Raw genomic sequence first — 20192 nt, 5'->3', positions numbered from 1 at the left:
GTGGATACAGCATTTTAGTCCTTAGGATAAGGCTACATACACACTTGAGATAAAGGTCTTTGGAAAAGGCAAGAGCACAGACCAATTTTACCCCCTTCCATGTAGTATGAGAGCCATACCTACACAGTCTATTCTATGGAGCTGCACTGCCCATCAGATAAAATCTTTGCAAGATGCTGCACACAAAGATACTGTACACATTCAAAAGATCAGTATCTGCAAAAGATCTGTTCTTGCAAAATGCTTTCATAATCTATGATATCTGCAGATCCGCATACACACCTTGTTTAACAGACATTCATCTGCAGATCAGATCCACCAGGATGGATCTTCAGATCTGTAGATGATTGTCAGATATGCAGATGAAATCTTTTAAACAAGGTGTGTATGAGGATCTGCAGATATCATAGACTGTGAATGCATTTTGCAGGAATGGATCTTTTGCAGGAACAGATCTTTTGCAGATACTGATCTTTTGAATGTGTACAGCATCTGTGTGTGCAGCATCTTGCAAAGATTTTTTTTCTGATGTGGAGTTCAGCTCCATAGAAAAGACTGTGTAGAGTATGGCTCTTATACTACATGGAAGGGGGTAAAATTGGACTGTGATCTTGCCTTTTCCAAAGACTTTTATCTCAAGTGTGTATGTAGCCCAAGTTCTAACAGAGTTATTGGCCTATAATTAGGCAATAATTCCTCAACATGTCATCCACAGGTGTAGATCTTATTTACATTTTGCATCATCTTCAGCCGCTTTCCCCCTTGCACCTTCACAGCCACCCTCCTCCCAGGGGCGGACTGACCATTAGGGCACTCGGGCACGAACCGAGGGCCCATGGTCAGGGGGGGGCCCGCCACCCGCCACAGAACCCTGAGCAGGAGGGGAGACAGACAGTGAAGGAGGGCGATGGGCATAGCAGCGGAGAAGGGGGAGGAAGTTTCCCCACCCTTCTCTCACCTTGGGGCCCCCCTTCCTGGCTCTCCCCTCCGTAATCTGCAAAGTGTCGCACAACTGGAAGCGGCTGACAGCAGGCGGAGACTTACCGCTGTACAGCCATTGGAGGGAGCGCTAATCTGTGTGCCGCTAGTCTGGGCTTGAGAAGCCCAGACTAGCGGCACACAGATCAGCGATCCCTCCGGTGGCTGAACAGCGGTAAGTCTCCGCCCGCTGTCAGCCGCTTCCAGCTGTTTGCACTTTGCAGATTACGGAGGGGGGAGCCAGGAAGGGGGGCTCCAAGGTGAGAGAAGGGGGGGGGAACTTCCCCCCTTCTCCTCTGCTATGCAAATCGCCCTCCTTCACTGGCTGTCTCCCCTCCTGAAGACACTACAAGCCTGGCTGCATATACTGGGGGCACTTACAGACCTGGCTATACTAGGGAGACCTATACACCTGGCTATACTGGGGAGACCTATACATCTGGCTGCATATACTGGGGGCACCGATACATCTGGCTGCATCTACTGGGGAGACCTATACACCTGGCTGCATATACTGGGGTCACCTATACACCTGGCTGCATATACTGGGGGCACCTATACACCTGGCTGCATATACTGGGGAGACCTATACACCTGGCTGCATATACTGGGGTCACCTATACACCTGGCTGCATATACTGGGGGCACCTATACACCTGGCTGCATATACTGGGGAGACCTATACACCTGGCTGCATATACTGGGGGCACCTATACACCTGGCTGCATATACTGGGGGCACCTATACACCTGGCTGCAAATACTGGGGAGACCTATACACCTGGCTGCATATACTGGGGGCACCTATACACCTGGCTGCATATACTGGGGGCACTTATACACCTGACTACATATTCTGGGGGCTCTTATAGACCTAGCTACATATACTGGGGGCACCTATAGACCTGGCTGTATATACTGGGGGCACCTATAGACCTGGCTGTATATACTGGGGACACCTATAGACCTGGCTATACTGGGGACACCTATACACCTGGCTACATATACTGGAGACACCTATAGACCTGGCTATCTGTACTGGGGACACCTATATGCCTGGCTACCTATTCTGGAGACACCTGTAGACCTGGCTACCTATACTGGGGACACCTATAGACCTGGCTATCTTAACTGGGGACATCTATAGACCTGGCTATCTTAAATGGGGACATCTATAGACCTGGTTATCTATTCTGGGGACACCTGTAGATTAGGCTACTTATACTGGGGACACCTATAGACCTGGATACCTGCACTGGAAAAACCTATAGACCTGGATACTTCCACTGGGGATACCTTTTGACCTGGTTACCTATACTGGGGGCACCTATTTTGGGGGAACTGCTGCCAGATTAACTATTTTTGGGAAACTTCTGCTGCCAGATTAAGTGTATTTTGAGAAACAGCTGCCAGATTATGTGTATTTTTGGGGAACCGCTGTCAGATTGTGTATAATGGGGGAACTGCTGCTTCCAGATTTTGTGTATTTTGGGGGAACCACTGCTGCTACATGCATTTTTGGTGATCCGCTGCCAAATTATGTGTATTTGGGGGAACCGCTGCTGCCACAGAACGTCTATTTTGGGGGAATGACTGCCATATTATCTGTATTTTTTGAGGAACCGCTGCCAAATTGCATGGATTTTTGCTGAAATGCTGTCAGATTACATGTATTTTGGGGGGAAACACTATGGCAGAGTTCAAACTTCCCCGGCAGACCTTTTACACCACTGCTAAGGTCATGTATATTTTGCCCCACCCATGACCACGCCCACATTCTGTTGCGTGACCACACCCATTTTTTGGCGCGGCGCACGAGTTTTTGTCAGTGTACAATATCACAATATAACATATTTACTGTTGTCAATAAATTATTATATCTTAGTCTGTAAAAATATAACGTGAAAGGTGGGAAACACTGGTATGGGGGCCCCATAATCTTCTATTGCCCGGGGGCCCCATGAGTTGTCAGTCCGCCCCTGCCTCCTCCATTCTGCCTCTCACCTTGAACGGTTCCTGCTCCTCTGCCCACAGCAGCAGCCAGGTGTCCGTGAAGGAAATCTTTGGGCGGAAGAAGCCAATGTCTGCCACTCACCCCCTTGCCCAGCTTCTGACTGCTGGCTTGGCGGAACTGTTAGCTTGCCAGCTGTTACCATACCAGCTGGTGGACTCTGAGGCCTTCCAAAACTTTGTGGCAATTGGGACACCGTAGTGGAAGATACCAGGCCACAATTATTTCTCAAAAAAGGTGATACCCAAACTGTACCATGAAGTTGAAAGGCAAGAGGTGTAGTCTCTGGCACAAAGCGTTAGGTCAAGGGTCCATCTGACCACGGATGCCTAGTCTGCAAAGCACAATCAGGGCAGGTACATTACTTACACAGCACATTGGGTCAACGTGGTGACTGCTGGCAAGCAGGGAGTACATGGCTGTGCAGCGGACCTAGTTGTGACACCTCCACGGCTTGCAGGCAGGCCTGCTGCCACCTCCTCTCCTACTCGTCCTACTCCTTCTCCTACATCCTCTTCACTGTCGTCCTCCTCGGCTGAGTGGCAGTGCTACTCTAATGCTGCTGCAATCTCCTCTCTAGCTACACAGCCCCAGCTGCCCAGGGTCTATGCTGCATGCCAGGTATGACTGTGTCATGCCATCTTGGACACGTCTTGCCTCAAAGCCGAGAGTCACACTGGAGCAGCTCTCCTGGCTGCTCTGAACAAACAGGTGGATCAGTGGCTGAAGCTGCACCAACTGGAGATCGGCAACGTGGTGTGTGACAACGGCAGCAATCTCGTTTCGGCTTTGAGTTTGGGAAAGTTGACACATGTACCCTGTATGACATGCTGAATCTAGTAATTCAAAGATTTGTGTGTAAGTACCCAGGCTTACATGAGGTCCTGAAGCAGTCCAGGAAGGTGTGTGGGCATTTCAGGCGGTCCTACACGGCCACGGCACGCTTGGCCGATATTCAGAAGAGAAACAATTTGCCGATGAGGCGCTTGATTTGCGATAGCCCGACTCGCTGGAATTCAACACTCCTGATGTTCGACCGCTTGCTACAACAGGAGAAAGCCGTCAACCAGTATCTGTAAAACTACAGTGACAGGTCATGCACTGGGGAGCTGGGGTTGTTCTGGTCGAAGTACTGGACACTGATGCGAAATGCCTGCAGGCTCGTGCGGCCGTTTGAGGGCGTGACAAACCCGGTGAGTCACAGTGAAGGCGCCATTAGCGACTTGATCCCATATGCTTTCTTCCTGGAGCGTGCCGTGCGTAGAGTGGTGGATCAAGCTGTGGAGGAGCATGAACAGGACGAGGCGGAAGAGTGGGAACAATCACAGAGGAGGGGGAGGAGGAGGAAGAGTCATCAAGGAAAGAGGAGCCAGATGAGGAAGGTGTTTTTCTTTTTTTTTTGAGGAGGAGGATGAACAACCGCATCATGCGTCGCAGCGGGCTTGTGCGGCTCACCTTTCCCATGGTATTGTTCATGGCTGGGGGGAGGAGGAGAACTTAGCTGACATCACTGAGGAAAAACAAGAGGAGATGGCTAGTACGTCGGCATCCAACTTTGTGCAGATGCCGTCTTTCATGCTGTCTAGCCTCTTCAGGGACCCCCGTATAAAAAAACACTGTGTATTGTGCAAACACAATCCCGGAAGCTGTTTAACAGCAAATATATACAAGGGAAAGGTAATACATACCAGATGTTTGATCTGCAGGAGCTGGCTTATATACAGTGCAGAGGAGTCAGGTGACAGTTTAGGTGGATCAGATTTCCTCCCATTAGCAATCTGCATGAAATGAGGTTCCTGAGGAAGTTTGCCCTCTGCTGGTGAGAGAGTGCCAGGGCCTCTACTTGTAAATTGAAGAAGTTCATGCAAAAAGTTAATATCAGTGTCACCAGCAGATTCAGCAGGTGAAGGAGGATCCGCAGGCACAGTGGGATAGTAAAAGCTGATGTTCTTTATTGAAAAAATTACATACAAATGACACGAAGAAGCCACAGGAAAAACTGACGCGTATCAGGCTCAGGATTCGCCCTTAGTCAGCAGATGTAGATCGTAACACGCGTTCCCCTGGACGAATCAGTTAATTTCGGCGCCTGTCACTCAGCATCAAGCGCCTAGACTGGGCGCAGCCATATCACTAGTACTATGCTGCACAGGGCACGTAAGAGTATTTTGGGGATCCGGCGATAGCCAGACCCAGAATTAACCATTTTAGCCTTTTGGACATGGCTTTCACGTCCAAAAGGCTGTTGCTGCGATGCTGCGTGCTCCCGAGCGCATGCAAGTGCCACCCAGCCGCCCCCCGTTAGCCCGGAGATCAATAAATGGGAACAAGTCCCCGGTAGAAAAACCGACTGCTTCTTTTCAGAGGCCGCAGTCTTTCTGAAAAAAAAAAAAATCACGTCCTTCTTGTAGTTCCTGTAAGAGAGCGTGCTCGCTCACAGGATAGAAAAACAAAAAAAAAAAAATCAATGTGGCAATCTTGTGGCCAAATAGTAAAACTACATGCACATATATTTTTATTACAAAAAGATACAATAAATTACATTTAAAATTAACTGTTAAGCTCTCACACCCAAAGAATACCCAAATAAAATTTTTAACTAAAAAAAAAAAAGGCTCTGAATTTTTTTTAATATGGATGTGAAGAGGGTATACAACTAATATTTTTTAAATTATAAGCTTGCAAATAGTTATGGACGCAAAACTAAAAAAAATGCACCTTTATTTCCAAATAAAATATTGGCGCCATGCATTGTGATGGGTTGTAGAGATGATACCGGCACCATCTATGCAAAGTTTAAGCTCTTTTTATTGGCAGTAATCAGCTGTCATCACAACGTTTCAGGGCAGCCGCCCCTTAATCAAGCTAAGCTGTACGCCATCAGCCAGCTTAGCTTGATTAAGGGGCGGCTGCCCTGAAACGTTGTGATGACAGCTGATTACTGCCAATAAAAAGAGCTTAAACTTTACATAGATGGTGCCGGTCTCATCTCTACAATCTGACTATTGAGCCAATGTGCAGCTGGCTCAACCGTGGCACATCGCAGACGTCTATTGAGGAAGTGCTCCACTACTACCAGAAAGGAACATGCATTGTGATAGGGACATAATTTAAATCGTGTAATAACTGGGACAAATGGGCAAATAAAATATGTAGTTTTAATTATGGCAGCATGTATTATTTCAAAACTATAATGGCCGAAAACTGAGAAATAATGATTTTTTTTCCATTTTTTTGTTTATATTCCTGTTAAAATGCATTTAGATAAAAATAATTCTTAGCAAAATGTACCACCCAAGGAAAGCCTATTTGGTGGCAGAAAAAAAACAAGATATAGATCAATTCATTGTGATAATTAGTGATAAAGTTATTGGTGAATGAATGGGAGATGAAAATTGTTCGGATGCATAAATGACTGAAGGCTGAAGTGGTTAAATCTCCCTCCGAGTTGCTACAACTCAGAGGGTGGAATAGAATTTAACGGCGGAAGGGAATTTAGCGGCAGCAGGGAGGGCCGTCATTCAGCTCGCCCTGAGCCCAACTGCACCAATATAATATGTACTCCTTCTGGAACCCTCTGGAAATTAGCAGAAACGCTCCCATCCATGAAAGAGCATGGCCCCACTGCACAGGCACAGGCACAGGCTGCTTCGTGTCTCTGCAGTAGCCCAAACTCACTTACGCTCGGTGGGAAAAGTCGGGCCCAATCGTCTCCAAGCTACTGCGCAGGTGCGAGGCTCATTCAAGGACGTCTCAACACACCTTGATTGTGGTAGTTCAGGGGGGCCCAGTGCTGGATCAGTGGAGGGGATGGGGGCAGGGGAATCTTCTGGATTATATAGAGGCTTCCATCTACTCAGGTAAGTACCCATTTTGGGCACTTTTTTCCCTACAGGTTCACTTTTTACGTTTTTTTCCTTGCAGTGGTTTAGATAAATATGCAGCACGGTTCCAAGCCTGCACACAATGTTTACTGCCTTTCCACCTTGCCTTTTCACCAGTGGCCTAACCAAGGAGCTTAGGGCCCTGGTTCAAGTTTTACATGGGGCCCCAAGTACTCTACTGAGATGGAGCCTCACAACCTAATAGGACAGCTGCAGTGTCAAAGAGGTGCTATCAGATTAAGGAAACAGTCTGTTAAGGATTCCCACTATACAATGCACATTTAGAGGAAGGGGTGTAACCACAGGGAAGCAGCCCCTGTCACCACAGGGGGGCCCAATGCAGTAAGGGGGCCCCAACAACGACTTCACACCTTCTGATAAAGGGGGCCACCCTTCAGATCAGGTGTTTTTACCCTACACATGTTATGGGTGTTAAGATTATGATGTCCATACTGGTTTTAAGTTCCTTGCAAGATGGTCCCCAGGCTGTGACGCTCACAGGGGTAGGCAAGGGAAAGGGTGTGAACACTGGGAGGCCCATCAAAGTTTTGTGGGGGGGGGCCCATAATTTGTAGTTATGTTCATTACCACCAATCAAAAACTAATAAGATGAATGAAGGAGGGCCCTCAGGGGGCCCCTCTGGCCCAAGGGCCCCAGCGTGGTCGCAATCTCTGCATCCCCTGTTGCTATGCCACTGCTATTTGCAATGAAAGCAGTGCTGAATGGTGCACACCTGTCAGCATCAAGGATGTCCATTGGTGTAGGGAAGGCCGGTAGCGCTTTTAGGGCTTGATTCACCAAACCATGATAACTGATATCACAGTCGCGCTAGCGTTTTGCACATGAATTATCGTGCGCAATCACGAATTTTCCGCACGCCAACACGAATTTTCACGTGAAAACATGAAAATGTTTGATTGCGCGCAAAAATCATTACGTGCGTTATAACATGCGCAAACCGCTAGCACGACCGTGATGGACCATTAGTTATCACGGTTTAGTGAATCAGGCCCTTATGATAGGAGTGGCTTCAGATTGTACTCTCTACTTTCAGGCTGGAATCTTTGACAAAAAGGATTTCATAAAGTTCTATGTCAAGTAACTCTGCTTTGTTTTCATTAGGACTCCCAACGCTTACAATTACAGTGTGGATCAAAACCAGAATGAGCTTTGATGATACCGGGTAAGACATCCTCTTTCTCTAATGTTATCACATGATTTTCATGGCATACAACCAGATTTTTTCAGCAGTATTTTTTATCTAAAAAGACCCCTTTAACAGTTTTAAAGAAGCAATTAAACTACTAGCATGATTCTAGGAAGACCCCAGAGCACTCAGAAGAAAAAACTAGTACACACATGGGAAGAACATCTATGCCAGGGGCCCTGATGTAGAAGTTGAACCCACTCTCCTCCCAACTCCTTCTCTACTCCACACAGGGGCATAACCCAACCCAGCCCCCCCCCCTTCCCCTGCAAAATGTGGCACTCCTTACCCACCCACCCACACACATACACACACTTATGTGCAGATATCTCCTTCCCACAAAGACCCCCACTGAGTTAGCAGAGTAGCGTGGTAACAGCGCTTCATGCTGCTCCTCATGCTGATGGCAGACAGGTTCTCTACTGTACGCAACCTCTCTGTTCCTCAGGAGCTGCTAGGTGATTGGCTGCACGACAACTACACTAAAGAGGAAATTAAGAGGACCTGTACGCCGCCGGTACAAAGTACAGTATGACGCCCCGCTATGGCTGCTCTGAAACCCCAGATCAGGCCCAGAGGGCAGCAAAATCCACGACCAAGAAAGTTGTGGATTTTGCGGGGGAGAGGGAGGGGGAGTTAGGGGAGATTTGGATAGGTTTCAGCGGCGGGGATGCGACGGTTTAGGTAGAGCTGTCATATTACACAGGATTTTATAATAAAAAGATGATTTTTAAGAAACTTCAGTGTCTCTTTAAGTGGAAAACAAATACTGTCCCTAGTTTGACACCCTGGAAGAGGCTGGTGAACTTGGCTCTCCCTCTCTACAAGCTCTCTTATCAATCTCCTAATCAACCTAATAGATTTAACCTTCTTAGCTCAGCTCGTCCATTACTGCCGGAAGGCGCCGCTCAGGCCCCGATGGGCCGATTTTTCACAATTTTTTTTTCAAACACGCAGCAAGCACTTTGCTTGCTGCGTGTTGATTCCGATCGCGGCCGATGCGCCGCTATCCGCCGCGTAATCGCCGCCACCCCCGCCGAGACCCCTGCGCAGCCTGGCCAATCAGTGCACGGCAGCGCTGCGGGGTGGATCGGAACGCCGGATGACGTCATCACGATCGTCACCATGGCGACGGGGAAAGCCCTAAAGGGAATCCCGTTCAGAACGGGATTTCCTTATGGGCGAGTGCGCCGGCGGCGATCGAAGGGGTGGGGGGGATAGCGCAGGGAGGGGGGCATCATGTAGCTAGCGCTAGGCTAGCTACATGATAGGGAAAAAAAATTAAAAAATACTGCTGCGCATGCAGCCTGGCGCTCTTAATAGAACGCCAGGGTGGTTAATAAAATGTGGTGAATTTGGGTTGACTAATAAGACACTGTGATCCGGAATTTAGATATAAATTTCTCGGTGCAGGATCTTGCTCTTTAATACTTTCTATACATATATAATACTTTAATTCATTTCAAATGAAGTGATGAATGATCTCTTCATGCTTTGAAATGTGATTTTTGCTCCTCAGTGGACTTATACTATCTATCTTTTTCATGCACATCTACTGTATGTACAAGTGAATTTCTGATGCCTTTGTCTTTGATTCATGCCTTGAATTGTGACCTGCTGGGTTTTAGTATTTGTTATTTGTTGCTGTTTTGAGTTTGGCTCTTATTAGGGATCCATACGAAAATGGCGCCTGCGAATAATAGCGCACGGTGATGCCGCTAATCTTCTAAGTCTTCCGCTTATTGTTAATTAACATTAAGGCTTCTTGCACACCAAGACGTTGTGTTAGGTGCCACGTTAAGGTCGCATAACGTGCACCTAACACAACGTATGGTGCTGCAAGAGCCGACGGTAGAGTGAGCCGCGTTAGGCGGCTCGATTCCTATAATGTCTCCCAGAGTGGCGCTGATTGGCCAGCGGGACCACGTGATGCGGAGCGAGACACTCCGCATCACGTGGTCCCGCCGGCCAATCAGCTGCCGCCAGTGCAGTGAATATTAAGTAGCCATGTGCGCGGCTACTGTAGCTGGCTCTCCCCGCCTCCTCTCCGCCCCCCACTGCGCATGTGCAAACAGTCTAACGCGGCTATAGCCGCTCCAACGCCGTAGCATGCTGCACTTTGCACCGAACGTGCAGCATTACATGTAACGCAACGTGGGCTGTGTGAACAGCCCACTTGTGTTACATTGCTGTGCGTTGGGGGAGCGTTACATGCGCACTAACGTGCGCCTGTAACGTCTTGGTGTGTAAGCAGCCTAACAGTAAATCTTAAATTATCGTTTAAAAAGTGTCTCTTTAAAAACGTTAACTCACTTTTTTACTGATATTAATAACTAACGCTCTTGATAGTAATCTTTATTTAAAGTAATTATTTTTAACTGGAGTAATTGCTATTTTTATTTTCAAATCATTTTAACATTGCTTATAGTTAATAAACCTTAACGGCATGCTATGCAATTAAAATTTAAAAGTGTAACGTCAAAGTGTATTAGAGTTAACGTTAAGAGTACTGTACATTACAGGTACAAATTCGCTAATGTTGTTAATGTTAAGATTTTGTTTTTAAAACCTTTAATTCTGCACAGTCACAGTGTATTAGTATTAAGTTAGTTAACCTTTACAATACTGCACATTACTTGAACAAAGTTGATAATGTTAATAACATTCATATTGTTTTTTTTAAATCCTCGATCTGCAACATCTTTAGAATTTTTAAGAGTGTTACATTAAATAGGATCATGATTCCCCATTTTGCAGTTAAATAACGTCTGCAGCTTGGCGTATGTACAACGCTATTGATAAATAACGTCACTGTGAGCAATAATGTCTGCCATTTGGCTTATGTATGGAACTATTGATAAATAACGTCACTGTGCGCAATAACGTCTGCTGTTTGGCTTATGTATTGCGCTATTGATAAATAACGTCACTGTGCGCAATAACGTCTGCTGTTTGGCTTATGTATTGCGCTATTGATAAATAACGTCACTGTGCGCAATAACGTCTGCTGTTTGGCATATGTAAGGAACTATTGTTAGATAACGTCACTGTGCGCAATAACGTCTGCTGTTTGGCATATGTACGGCGCTATTGATAAGTAACGTCACTGTGCACAATAACGTCTGCTGTTTGGCATATGTATGGAGCTATTGATAGATAACGTCACTGTGCGCAATAACGTCTGCTGTTTGGCATATGTATGGAAATTTTGATAGATAACGTCACTGTGCGCAATAACGTCTGCTGTTTGGCATATGTACGGAGCTATTGCTAGATAACGTCACTGTGCGCAATAACGTCTGCTGTTTGGCATATGTATGGAACTATTGATAGATAACGTCACTATGCGCAATAACGTCTGCTGTTTGGCATATGTATGGAACTATTGATAGATAACGTCACTATGCGCAATAACGTCTGCTGTTTGGCATATGTATGGAACTATTGATAGATAACGTCACTGTGCGCAATAACGTCTGCTGTTTGGCATATGTATGGAGCTATTGATAGATAACGTCACTGTGCGCAATAACGTCTGCTGTTTGGCATATGTACGGAGCTATTGATAGATAACATCACTGTGCGCGATAATGTCTGCTGTTTGGCATATGTACGGAGCTATTGATAGATAACATCACTGTGCGCAATAACGTCTGCTGTTTGGCATATGTATGGAACTATTGATAGATAACGTCACTGTGAACAATAACGTCTGCTGTTTGGCATATGTATGGAGCTATTGATAGATAACATCACTGTGCGCGATAACGTCTGCTGTTTGGCATATGTACGGAGCTATTGATAGATAACGTCACTGTGCGCAATAACGTCTGCTGTTTGGCATATGAACGGAGCTATTGATAGATAACATCACTGTGCGCAATAACGTCTGCTGTTTGGCATATATACGGAGCTATTGATAGATAACATCACTGTGCGCAATAACGTCTGCTGTTTGGCATATGTATGGAGCTATTGATAGATAACGTCACTGTGCGCAATAACGTCTGCTGTTTGGCATATGTACGGAGCTATTGATAGATAACATCACTGTGCGCAATAACGTCTGCTGTTTGGCATATGTACGGAGCTATTGATAGATAACATCACTGTGCTCAATAATGTCTGCTGTTTGGCATATGTACGGAGCTATTGATAGATAACGTCACTGTGCGCAATAACGTCTGCTGTTTGGCATATGTACGGAGCTATTGATAGATAACATCACTGTGCGCAATAACGTCTGCTGTTTGGCATATGTACGGAGCTATTGATAGATAACATCACTGTGCGCAATAACGTCTGCTGTTTGGCATATGTACGGAGCTATTGATAGATAACATCACTGTGCACAATAACGTCTGCTGTTTGGCATATGTATGGAGCTATTGATAGATAACGTCACTGTGCGCAATAACGTCTGCTGTTTGGCATATGTATGGAGCTATTGATAGATAACATCACTGTGCGCGATAATGTCTGCTGTTTGGCATATGTACGGAGCTATTGATAGATAACATCACTGTGCGCGATAATGTCTGCTGTTTGGCATATGTATGGAGCTATTGATAGATAACATCACTGTGCGCGATAACGTCTGCTGTTTGGCACATGTACGGAACTATTGATAGATAACGTCACTGTGCGCAATAACGTCTGCTGTTTGGAATATGTATGGAACTATTGATAGATAACATCACTGTGCAAAATAACGTCTGCTGTTTGGCATATGTACGGAGCTATTGATAGATAACATCACTGTGCGCGATAATGTCTGCTGTTTGGCATATGTATGGAACTATTGATAGATAACGTCACTGTGCGCAATAACGTCTGCTGTTTGGCATATGTACAGAACTATTGATAGATAACGTCACTGTGCGCGATAATGTCTGCTGTTTGGCATATGTATGGAGCTATTGATAGATAACATCACTGTGCACAATAACGTCTGCTGTTTGGCATATGTATGGAACTATTGATAGATAACATCACTGTGCGCAATAACGTCTGCTGTTTGGCATATGTACGGAGCTATTGATAGATAACATCACTGTGCGCAATAACGTCTGCTGTTTGGCATATGCATGGAACTATTGATAGATAACGTCACTGTGCGCAATAACGTCTGCTGTTTGGCTTATGTATTGCGCTATTGATAAATAACGTCACTGTGCGCAATAACGTCTGCTGTTTGGCTTATGTATTGCGCTATTGATAAATAACGTCACTGTGCGCAATAACGTCTGCTGTTTGGCATATGTAAGGAACTATTGTTAGATAACGTCACTGTGCGCAATAACGTCTGCTGTTTGGCATATGTACGGCGCTATTGATAAGTAACGTCACTGTGCACAATAACGTCTGCTGTTTGGCATATGTATGGAGCTATTGATAGATAACGTCACTGTGCGCAATAACGTCTGCTGTTTGGCATATGTATGGAAATTTTGATAGATAACGTCACTGTGCGCAATAACGTCTGCTGTTTGGCATATGTACGGAGCTATTGCTAGATAACGTCACTGTGCGCAATAACGTCTGCTGTTTGGCATATGTATGGAACTATTGATAGATAACGTCACTATGCGCAATAACGTCTGCTGTTTGGCATATGTATGGAACTATTGATAGATAACGTCACTATGCGCAATAACGTCTGCTGTTTGGCATATGTATGGAACTATTGATAGATAACGTCACTGTGAACAATAACGTCTGCTGTTTGGCATATGTATGGAGCTATTGATAGATAACATCACTGTGCGCGATAACGTCTGCTGTTTGGCATATGTACGGAGCTATTGATAGATAACGTCACTGTGCGCAATAACGTCTGCTGTTTGGCATATGAACGGAGCTATTGATAGATAACATCACTGTGCGCAATAACGTCTGCTGTTTGGCATATATACGGAGCTATTGATAGATAACATCACTGTGCGCAATAACGTCTGCTGTTTGGCATATGTATGGAGCTATTGATAGATAACGTCACTGTGCGCAATAACGTCTGCTGTTTGGCATATGTACGGAGCTATTGATAGATAACATCACTGTGCGCAATAACGTCTGCTGTTTGGCATATGTACGGAGCTATTGATAGATAACATCACTGTGCTCAATAATGTCTGCTGTTTGGCATATGTACGGAGCTATTGATAGATAACGTCACTGTGCGCAATAACGTCTGCTGTTTGGCATATGTACGGAGCTATTGATAGATAACATCACTGTGCGCAATAACGTCTGCTGTTTGGCATATGTACGGAGCTATTGATAGATAACATCACTGTGCGCAATAACGTCTGCTGTTTGGCATATGTACGGAGCTATTGATAGATAACATCACTGTGCGCAATAACGTCTGCTGTTTGGCATATGTATGGAGCTATTGATAGATAACGTCACTGTGCGCAATAACGTCTGCTGTTTGGCATATGTACGGAGCTATTGATAGATAACATCACTGTGCGCGATAATGTCTGCTGTTTGGCATATGTACGGAGCTATTGATAGATAACATCACTGTGCGCAATAACGTCTGCTGTTTGGCATATGTACGGAGCTATTGATAGATAACGTCACTGTGCGCAATAACGTCTGCTGTTTGGCATATGTATGGAGCTATTGATAGATAACGTCACTGTGCGCAATAACGTCTGCTGTTTGGCATATGTATGGAGCTATTGATAGATAACATCACTGTGCGCGATAACGTCTGCTGTTTGGCACATGTACGGAACTATTGATAGATAACGTCACTGTGCGCAATAACGTCTGCTGTTTGGAATATGTATGGAACTATTGATAGATAACATCACTGTGCGCGATAACGTCTGCTGTTTGGCATATGTACAGAACTATTGATAGATAACGTCACTGTGCGCGATAATGTCTGCTGTTTGGCATATGTATGGAGCTATTGATAGATAACATCACTGTGCACAATAACGTCTGCTGTTTGGCATATGTACGGAACTATTGATAGATAACATCACTGTGCGCAATAACGTCTGCTGTTTGGCATATGTACGGAGCTATTGATAGATAACATCACTGTGCGCAATAACGTCTGCTGTTTGGCATATGCATGGAACTATTGATAGATAACGTCACTGTGCGCAATAACGTCTGCTGTTTGGCATATGTATGGAGCTATTGATAGATAACATCACTGTGCGCGATAATGTCTGCTGTTTGGCATATGTATGGAACTATTGATAGATAACGTCACTGTGCGCAATAACGTCTGCTGTTTGGCATATGTACAGAACTATTGATAGATAACGTCACTGTGCGCGATAATGTCTGCTGTTTGGCATATGTATGGAGCTATTGATAGATAACATCACTGTGCACAATAACGTCTGCTGTTTGGCATATGTATGGAACTATTGATAGATAACATCACTGTGCGCAATAACGTCTGCTGTTTGGCATATGTACGGAGCTATTGATAGATAACATCACTGTGCGCAATAACGTCTGCTGTTTGGCATATGCATGGAACTATTGATAGATAACGTCACTGTGCGCAATAACGTCTGCTGTTTGGCTTATGTATTGCGCTATTGATAAATAACGTCACTGTGCGCAATAACGTCTGCTGTTTGGCTTATGTATTGCGCTATTGATAAATAACGTCACTGTGCGCAATAACGTCTGCTGTTTGGCATATGTAAGGAACTATTGTTAGATAACGTCACTGTGCGCAATAACGTCTGCTGTTTGGCATATGTACGGCGCTATTGATAAGTAACGTCACTGTGCACAATAACGTCTGCTGTTTGGCATATGTATGGAGCTATTGATAGATAACGTCACTGTGCGCAATAACGTCTGCTGTTTGGCATATGTATGGAAATTTTGATAGATAACGTCACTGTGCGCAATAACGTCTGCTGTTTGGCATATGTACGGAGCTATTGCTAGATAACGTCACTGTGCGCAATAACGTCTGCTGTTTGGCATATGTATGGAACTATTGATAGATAACGTCACTATGCGCAATAACGTCTGCTGTTTGGCATATGTATGGAACTATTGATAGATAACGTCACTATGCGCAATAACGTCTGCTGTTTGGCATATGTATGGAACTATTGATAGATAACGTCACTGTGAACAATAACGTCTGCTGTTTGGCATATGTATGGAGCTATTGATAGATAACATCACTGTGCGCGATAACGTCTGCTGTTTGGCATATGTACGGAGCTATTGATAGATAACGTCACTGTGCGCAATAACGTCTGCTGTTTGGCATATGAACGGAGCTATTGATAGATAACATCACTGTGCGCAATAACGTCTGCTGTTTGGCATATATACGGAGCTATTGATAGATAACATCACTGTGCGCAATAACGTCTGCTGTTTGGCATATGTATGGAGCTATTGATAGATAACGTCACTGTGCGCAATAACGTCTGCTGTTTGGCATATGTACGGAGCTATTGATAGATAACATCACTGTGCGCAATAACGTCTGCTGTTTGGCATATGTACGGAGCTATTGATAGATAACATCACTGTGCTCAATAATGTCTGCTGTTTGGCATATGTACGGAGCTATTGATAGATAACGTCACTGTGCGCAATAACGTCTGCTGTTTGGCATATGTACGGAGCTATTGATAGATAACATCACTGTGCGCAATAACGTCTGCTGTTTGGCATATGTACGGAGCTATTGATAGATAACATCACTGTGCGCAATAACGTCTGCTGTTTGGCATATGTACGGAGCTATTGATAGATAACATCACTGTGCGCAATAACGTCTGCTGTTTGGCATATGTATGGAGCTATTGATAGATAACGTCACTGTGCGCAATAACGTCTGCTGTTTGGCATATGTACGGAGCTATTGATAGATAACATCACTGTGCGCGATAATGTCTGCTGTTTGGCATATGTACGGAGCTATTGATAGATAACATCACTGTGCGCAATAACGTCTGCTGTTTGGCATATGTACGGAGCTATTGATAGATAACGTCACTGTGCGCAATAACGTCTGCTGTTTGGCATATGTATGGAGCTATTGATAGATAACGTCACTGTGCGCAATAACGTCTGCTGTTTGGCATATGTATGGAGCTATTGATAGATAACATCACTGTGCGCGATAACGTCTGCTGTTTGGCACATGTACGGAACTATTGATAGATAACGTCACTGTGCGCAATAACGTCTGCTGTTTGGAATATGTATGGAACTATTGATAGATAACATCACTGTGCGCGATAACGTCTGCTGTTTGGCATATGTACAGAACTATTGATAGATAACGTCACTGTGCGCGATAATGTCTGCTGTTTGGCATATGTATGGAGCTATTGATAGATAACATCACTGTGCACAATAACGTCTGCTGTTTGGCATATGTACGGAACTATTGATAGATAACATCACTGTGCGCAATAACGTCTGCTGTTTGGCATATGTACGGAGCTATTGATAGATAACATCACTGTGCGCAATAACGTCTGCTGTTTGGCATATGCATGGAACTATTGATAGATAACGTCACTGTGCGCAATAACGTCTGCTGTTTGGCATATGTATGGAGCTATTGATAGATAACATCACTGTGCGCGATAATGTCTGCTGTTTGGCATATGTATGGAACTATTGATAGATAACGTCACTGTGCGCAATAACGTCTGCTGTTTGACATATGTACGGAGCTATTGATAGATAACATCACTGTGCGCGATAATGTCTGCTGTTTGGCATATGTATGGAACTATTGATAGATAACGTCACTGTGCGCAATAATGTCTGCTGTTTGGCATATGTACGGAGCTATTGATAGATAACATCACTGTGCGCAATAACGTCTGCTGTTTGGCATATGTATGGAGCTATTGATAGATAACATCACTGTGCGCAATAACGTCTGCTGTTTGGCATATGTACGGAGCTATTGATAGATAACATCACTGTGCGCAATAACGTCTGCTGTTTGGCATATGTATGGAACTATTGATAGATAACTTCACTGTGCGCAATAACGTCTGCTGTTTGGCATATGTACGGAGCTATTGATAAATAACGTCACTGTGCGCGATAATGTCTGCTGTTTGGCATATGTATGGAGCTATTGATAGATAACATCACTGTGCGCAATAACGTCTGCTGTTTGGCATATGTATGGAACTATTGATAGATAACATCACTGTGCGCAATAACGTCTGCTGTTTGGCTTATGTATTGCGCTATTGATAAATAACGTCACTGTGCGCAATAACGTCTGCTGTTTGGCATATGTAAGGAACTATTGTTAGATAACGTCACTGTGCGCAATAACGTCTGCTGTTTGGCATATGTACGGCGCTATTGATAAGTAACGTCACTGTGCACAATAACGTCTGCTGTTTGGCATATGTATGGAGCTATTGATAGATAACGTCACTGTGCGCAATAACGTCTGCTGTTTGGCATATGTATGGAAATTTTGATAGATAACGTCACTGTGCGCAATAACGTCTGCTGTTTGGCATATGTACGGAGCTATTGCTAGATAACGTCACTGTGCGCAATAACGTCTGCTGTTTGGCATATGTATGGAACTATTGATAGATAACGTCACTATGCGCAATAACGTCTGCTGTTTGGCATATGTATGGAACTATTGATAGATAACGTCACTATGCGCAATAACGTCTGCTGTTTGGCATATGTATGGAACTATTGATAGATAACGTCACTGTGAACAATAACGTCTGCTGTTTGGCATATGTATGGAGCTATTGATAGATAACGTCACTGTGCGCAATAACGTCTGCTGTTTGGCATATGAACGGAGCTATTGATAGATAACATCACTGTGCGCAATAACGTCTGCTGTTTGGCATATGTACGGAGCTATTGATAGATAACATCACTGTGCGCAATAACGTCTGCTGTTTGGCATATGTATGGAGCTATTGATAGATAACGTCACTGTGCGCAATAACGTCTGCTGTTTGGCATATGTACGGAGCTATTGATAGATAACATCACTGTGCGCAATAACGTCTGCTGTTTGGCATATGTACGAAGCTATTGATAGATAACATCACTGTGCTCAATAATGTCTGCTGTTTGGCATATGTACGGAGCTATTGATAGATAACGTCACTGTGCGCGATAACGTCTGCTGTTTGGCATATGTACGGAGCTATTGATAGATAACATCACTGTGCGCAATAACGTCTGCTGTTTGGCATATGTACAGAGCTATTGATAGATAACATCACTGTGCGCAATAACGTCTGCTGTTTGACATATGTACGGAGCTATTGATAGATAACATCACTGTGCGCAATAACGTCTGCTGTTTGGCATATGTATGGAGCTATTGATAGATAACGTCACTGTGCGCAATAACGTCTGCTGTTTGGCATATGTACGGAGCTATTGATAGATAACATCACTGTGCGCGATAATGTCTGCTGTTTGGCATATGTACGGAGCTATTGATAGATAACATCACTGTGCGCGATAACGTCTGCTGTTTGGCACATGTACGGAACTATTGATAGATAACGTCACTGTGCGCAATAACGTCTGCTGTTTGGAATATGTATGGAACTATTGATAGATAACATCACTGTGCAAAATAACGTCTGCTGTTTGGCATATGTACGGAGCTATTGATAGATAACATCACTGTGCGCGATAATGTCTGCTGTTTGGCATATGTATGGAACTATTGATAGATAACGTCACTGTGCGCAATAACGTCTGCTGTTTGGCATATGTACAGAACTATTGATAGATAACGTCACTGTGCGCGATAATGTCTGCTGTTTGGCATATGTATGGAGCTATTGATAGATAACATCACTGTGCACAATAACGTCTGCTGTTTGGCATATGTATGGAACTATTGATAGATAACATCACTGTGCGCAATAACGTCTGCTGTTTGGCATATGTACGGAGCTATTGATAGATAACATCACTGTGCGCAATAACGTCTGCTGTTTGGCATATGCATGGAACTATTGATAGATAACGTCACTGTGCGCAATAACGTCTGCTGTTTGGCATATGTATGGAGCTATTGATAGATAACATCACTGTGCGCGATAATGTCTGCTGTTTGGCATATGTATGG

The 20192-nt window shown here is 44.4% G+C and overlaps 1 protein-coding gene across 2 annotated transcripts in view; it reads left to right on the top strand.

Annotated features, from left to right (window-relative positions):
- LOC137542281 (vasoactive intestinal polypeptide receptor-like) overlaps positions 1-20192 on the top strand; it is a 188147-nt gene that overhangs the window by 132092 nt on the left and 35863 nt on the right. For both annotated transcript variants that reach the window (XM_068264077.1, XM_068264078.1), the window contains one exon: positions 7996-8056. In XM_068264077.1, coding sequence (XP_068120178.1) covers positions 7996-8056 — 61 coding nt within the window. The remainder of the gene's footprint in view (positions 1-7995; positions 8057-20192) is intronic.

The sequence above is a fragment of the Hyperolius riggenbachi genome, chromosome 12 (assembly GCF_040937935.1).
Source record: "Hyperolius riggenbachi isolate aHypRig1 chromosome 12, aHypRig1.pri, whole genome shotgun sequence".
Lineage (NCBI taxonomy): Eukaryota > Metazoa > Chordata > Amphibia > Anura > Hyperoliidae > Hyperolius > Hyperolius riggenbachi.
The sequence above is the reverse complement of the archived record's forward strand: the minus strand, read 5'-3'. Positions and strand labels throughout refer to the sequence as shown.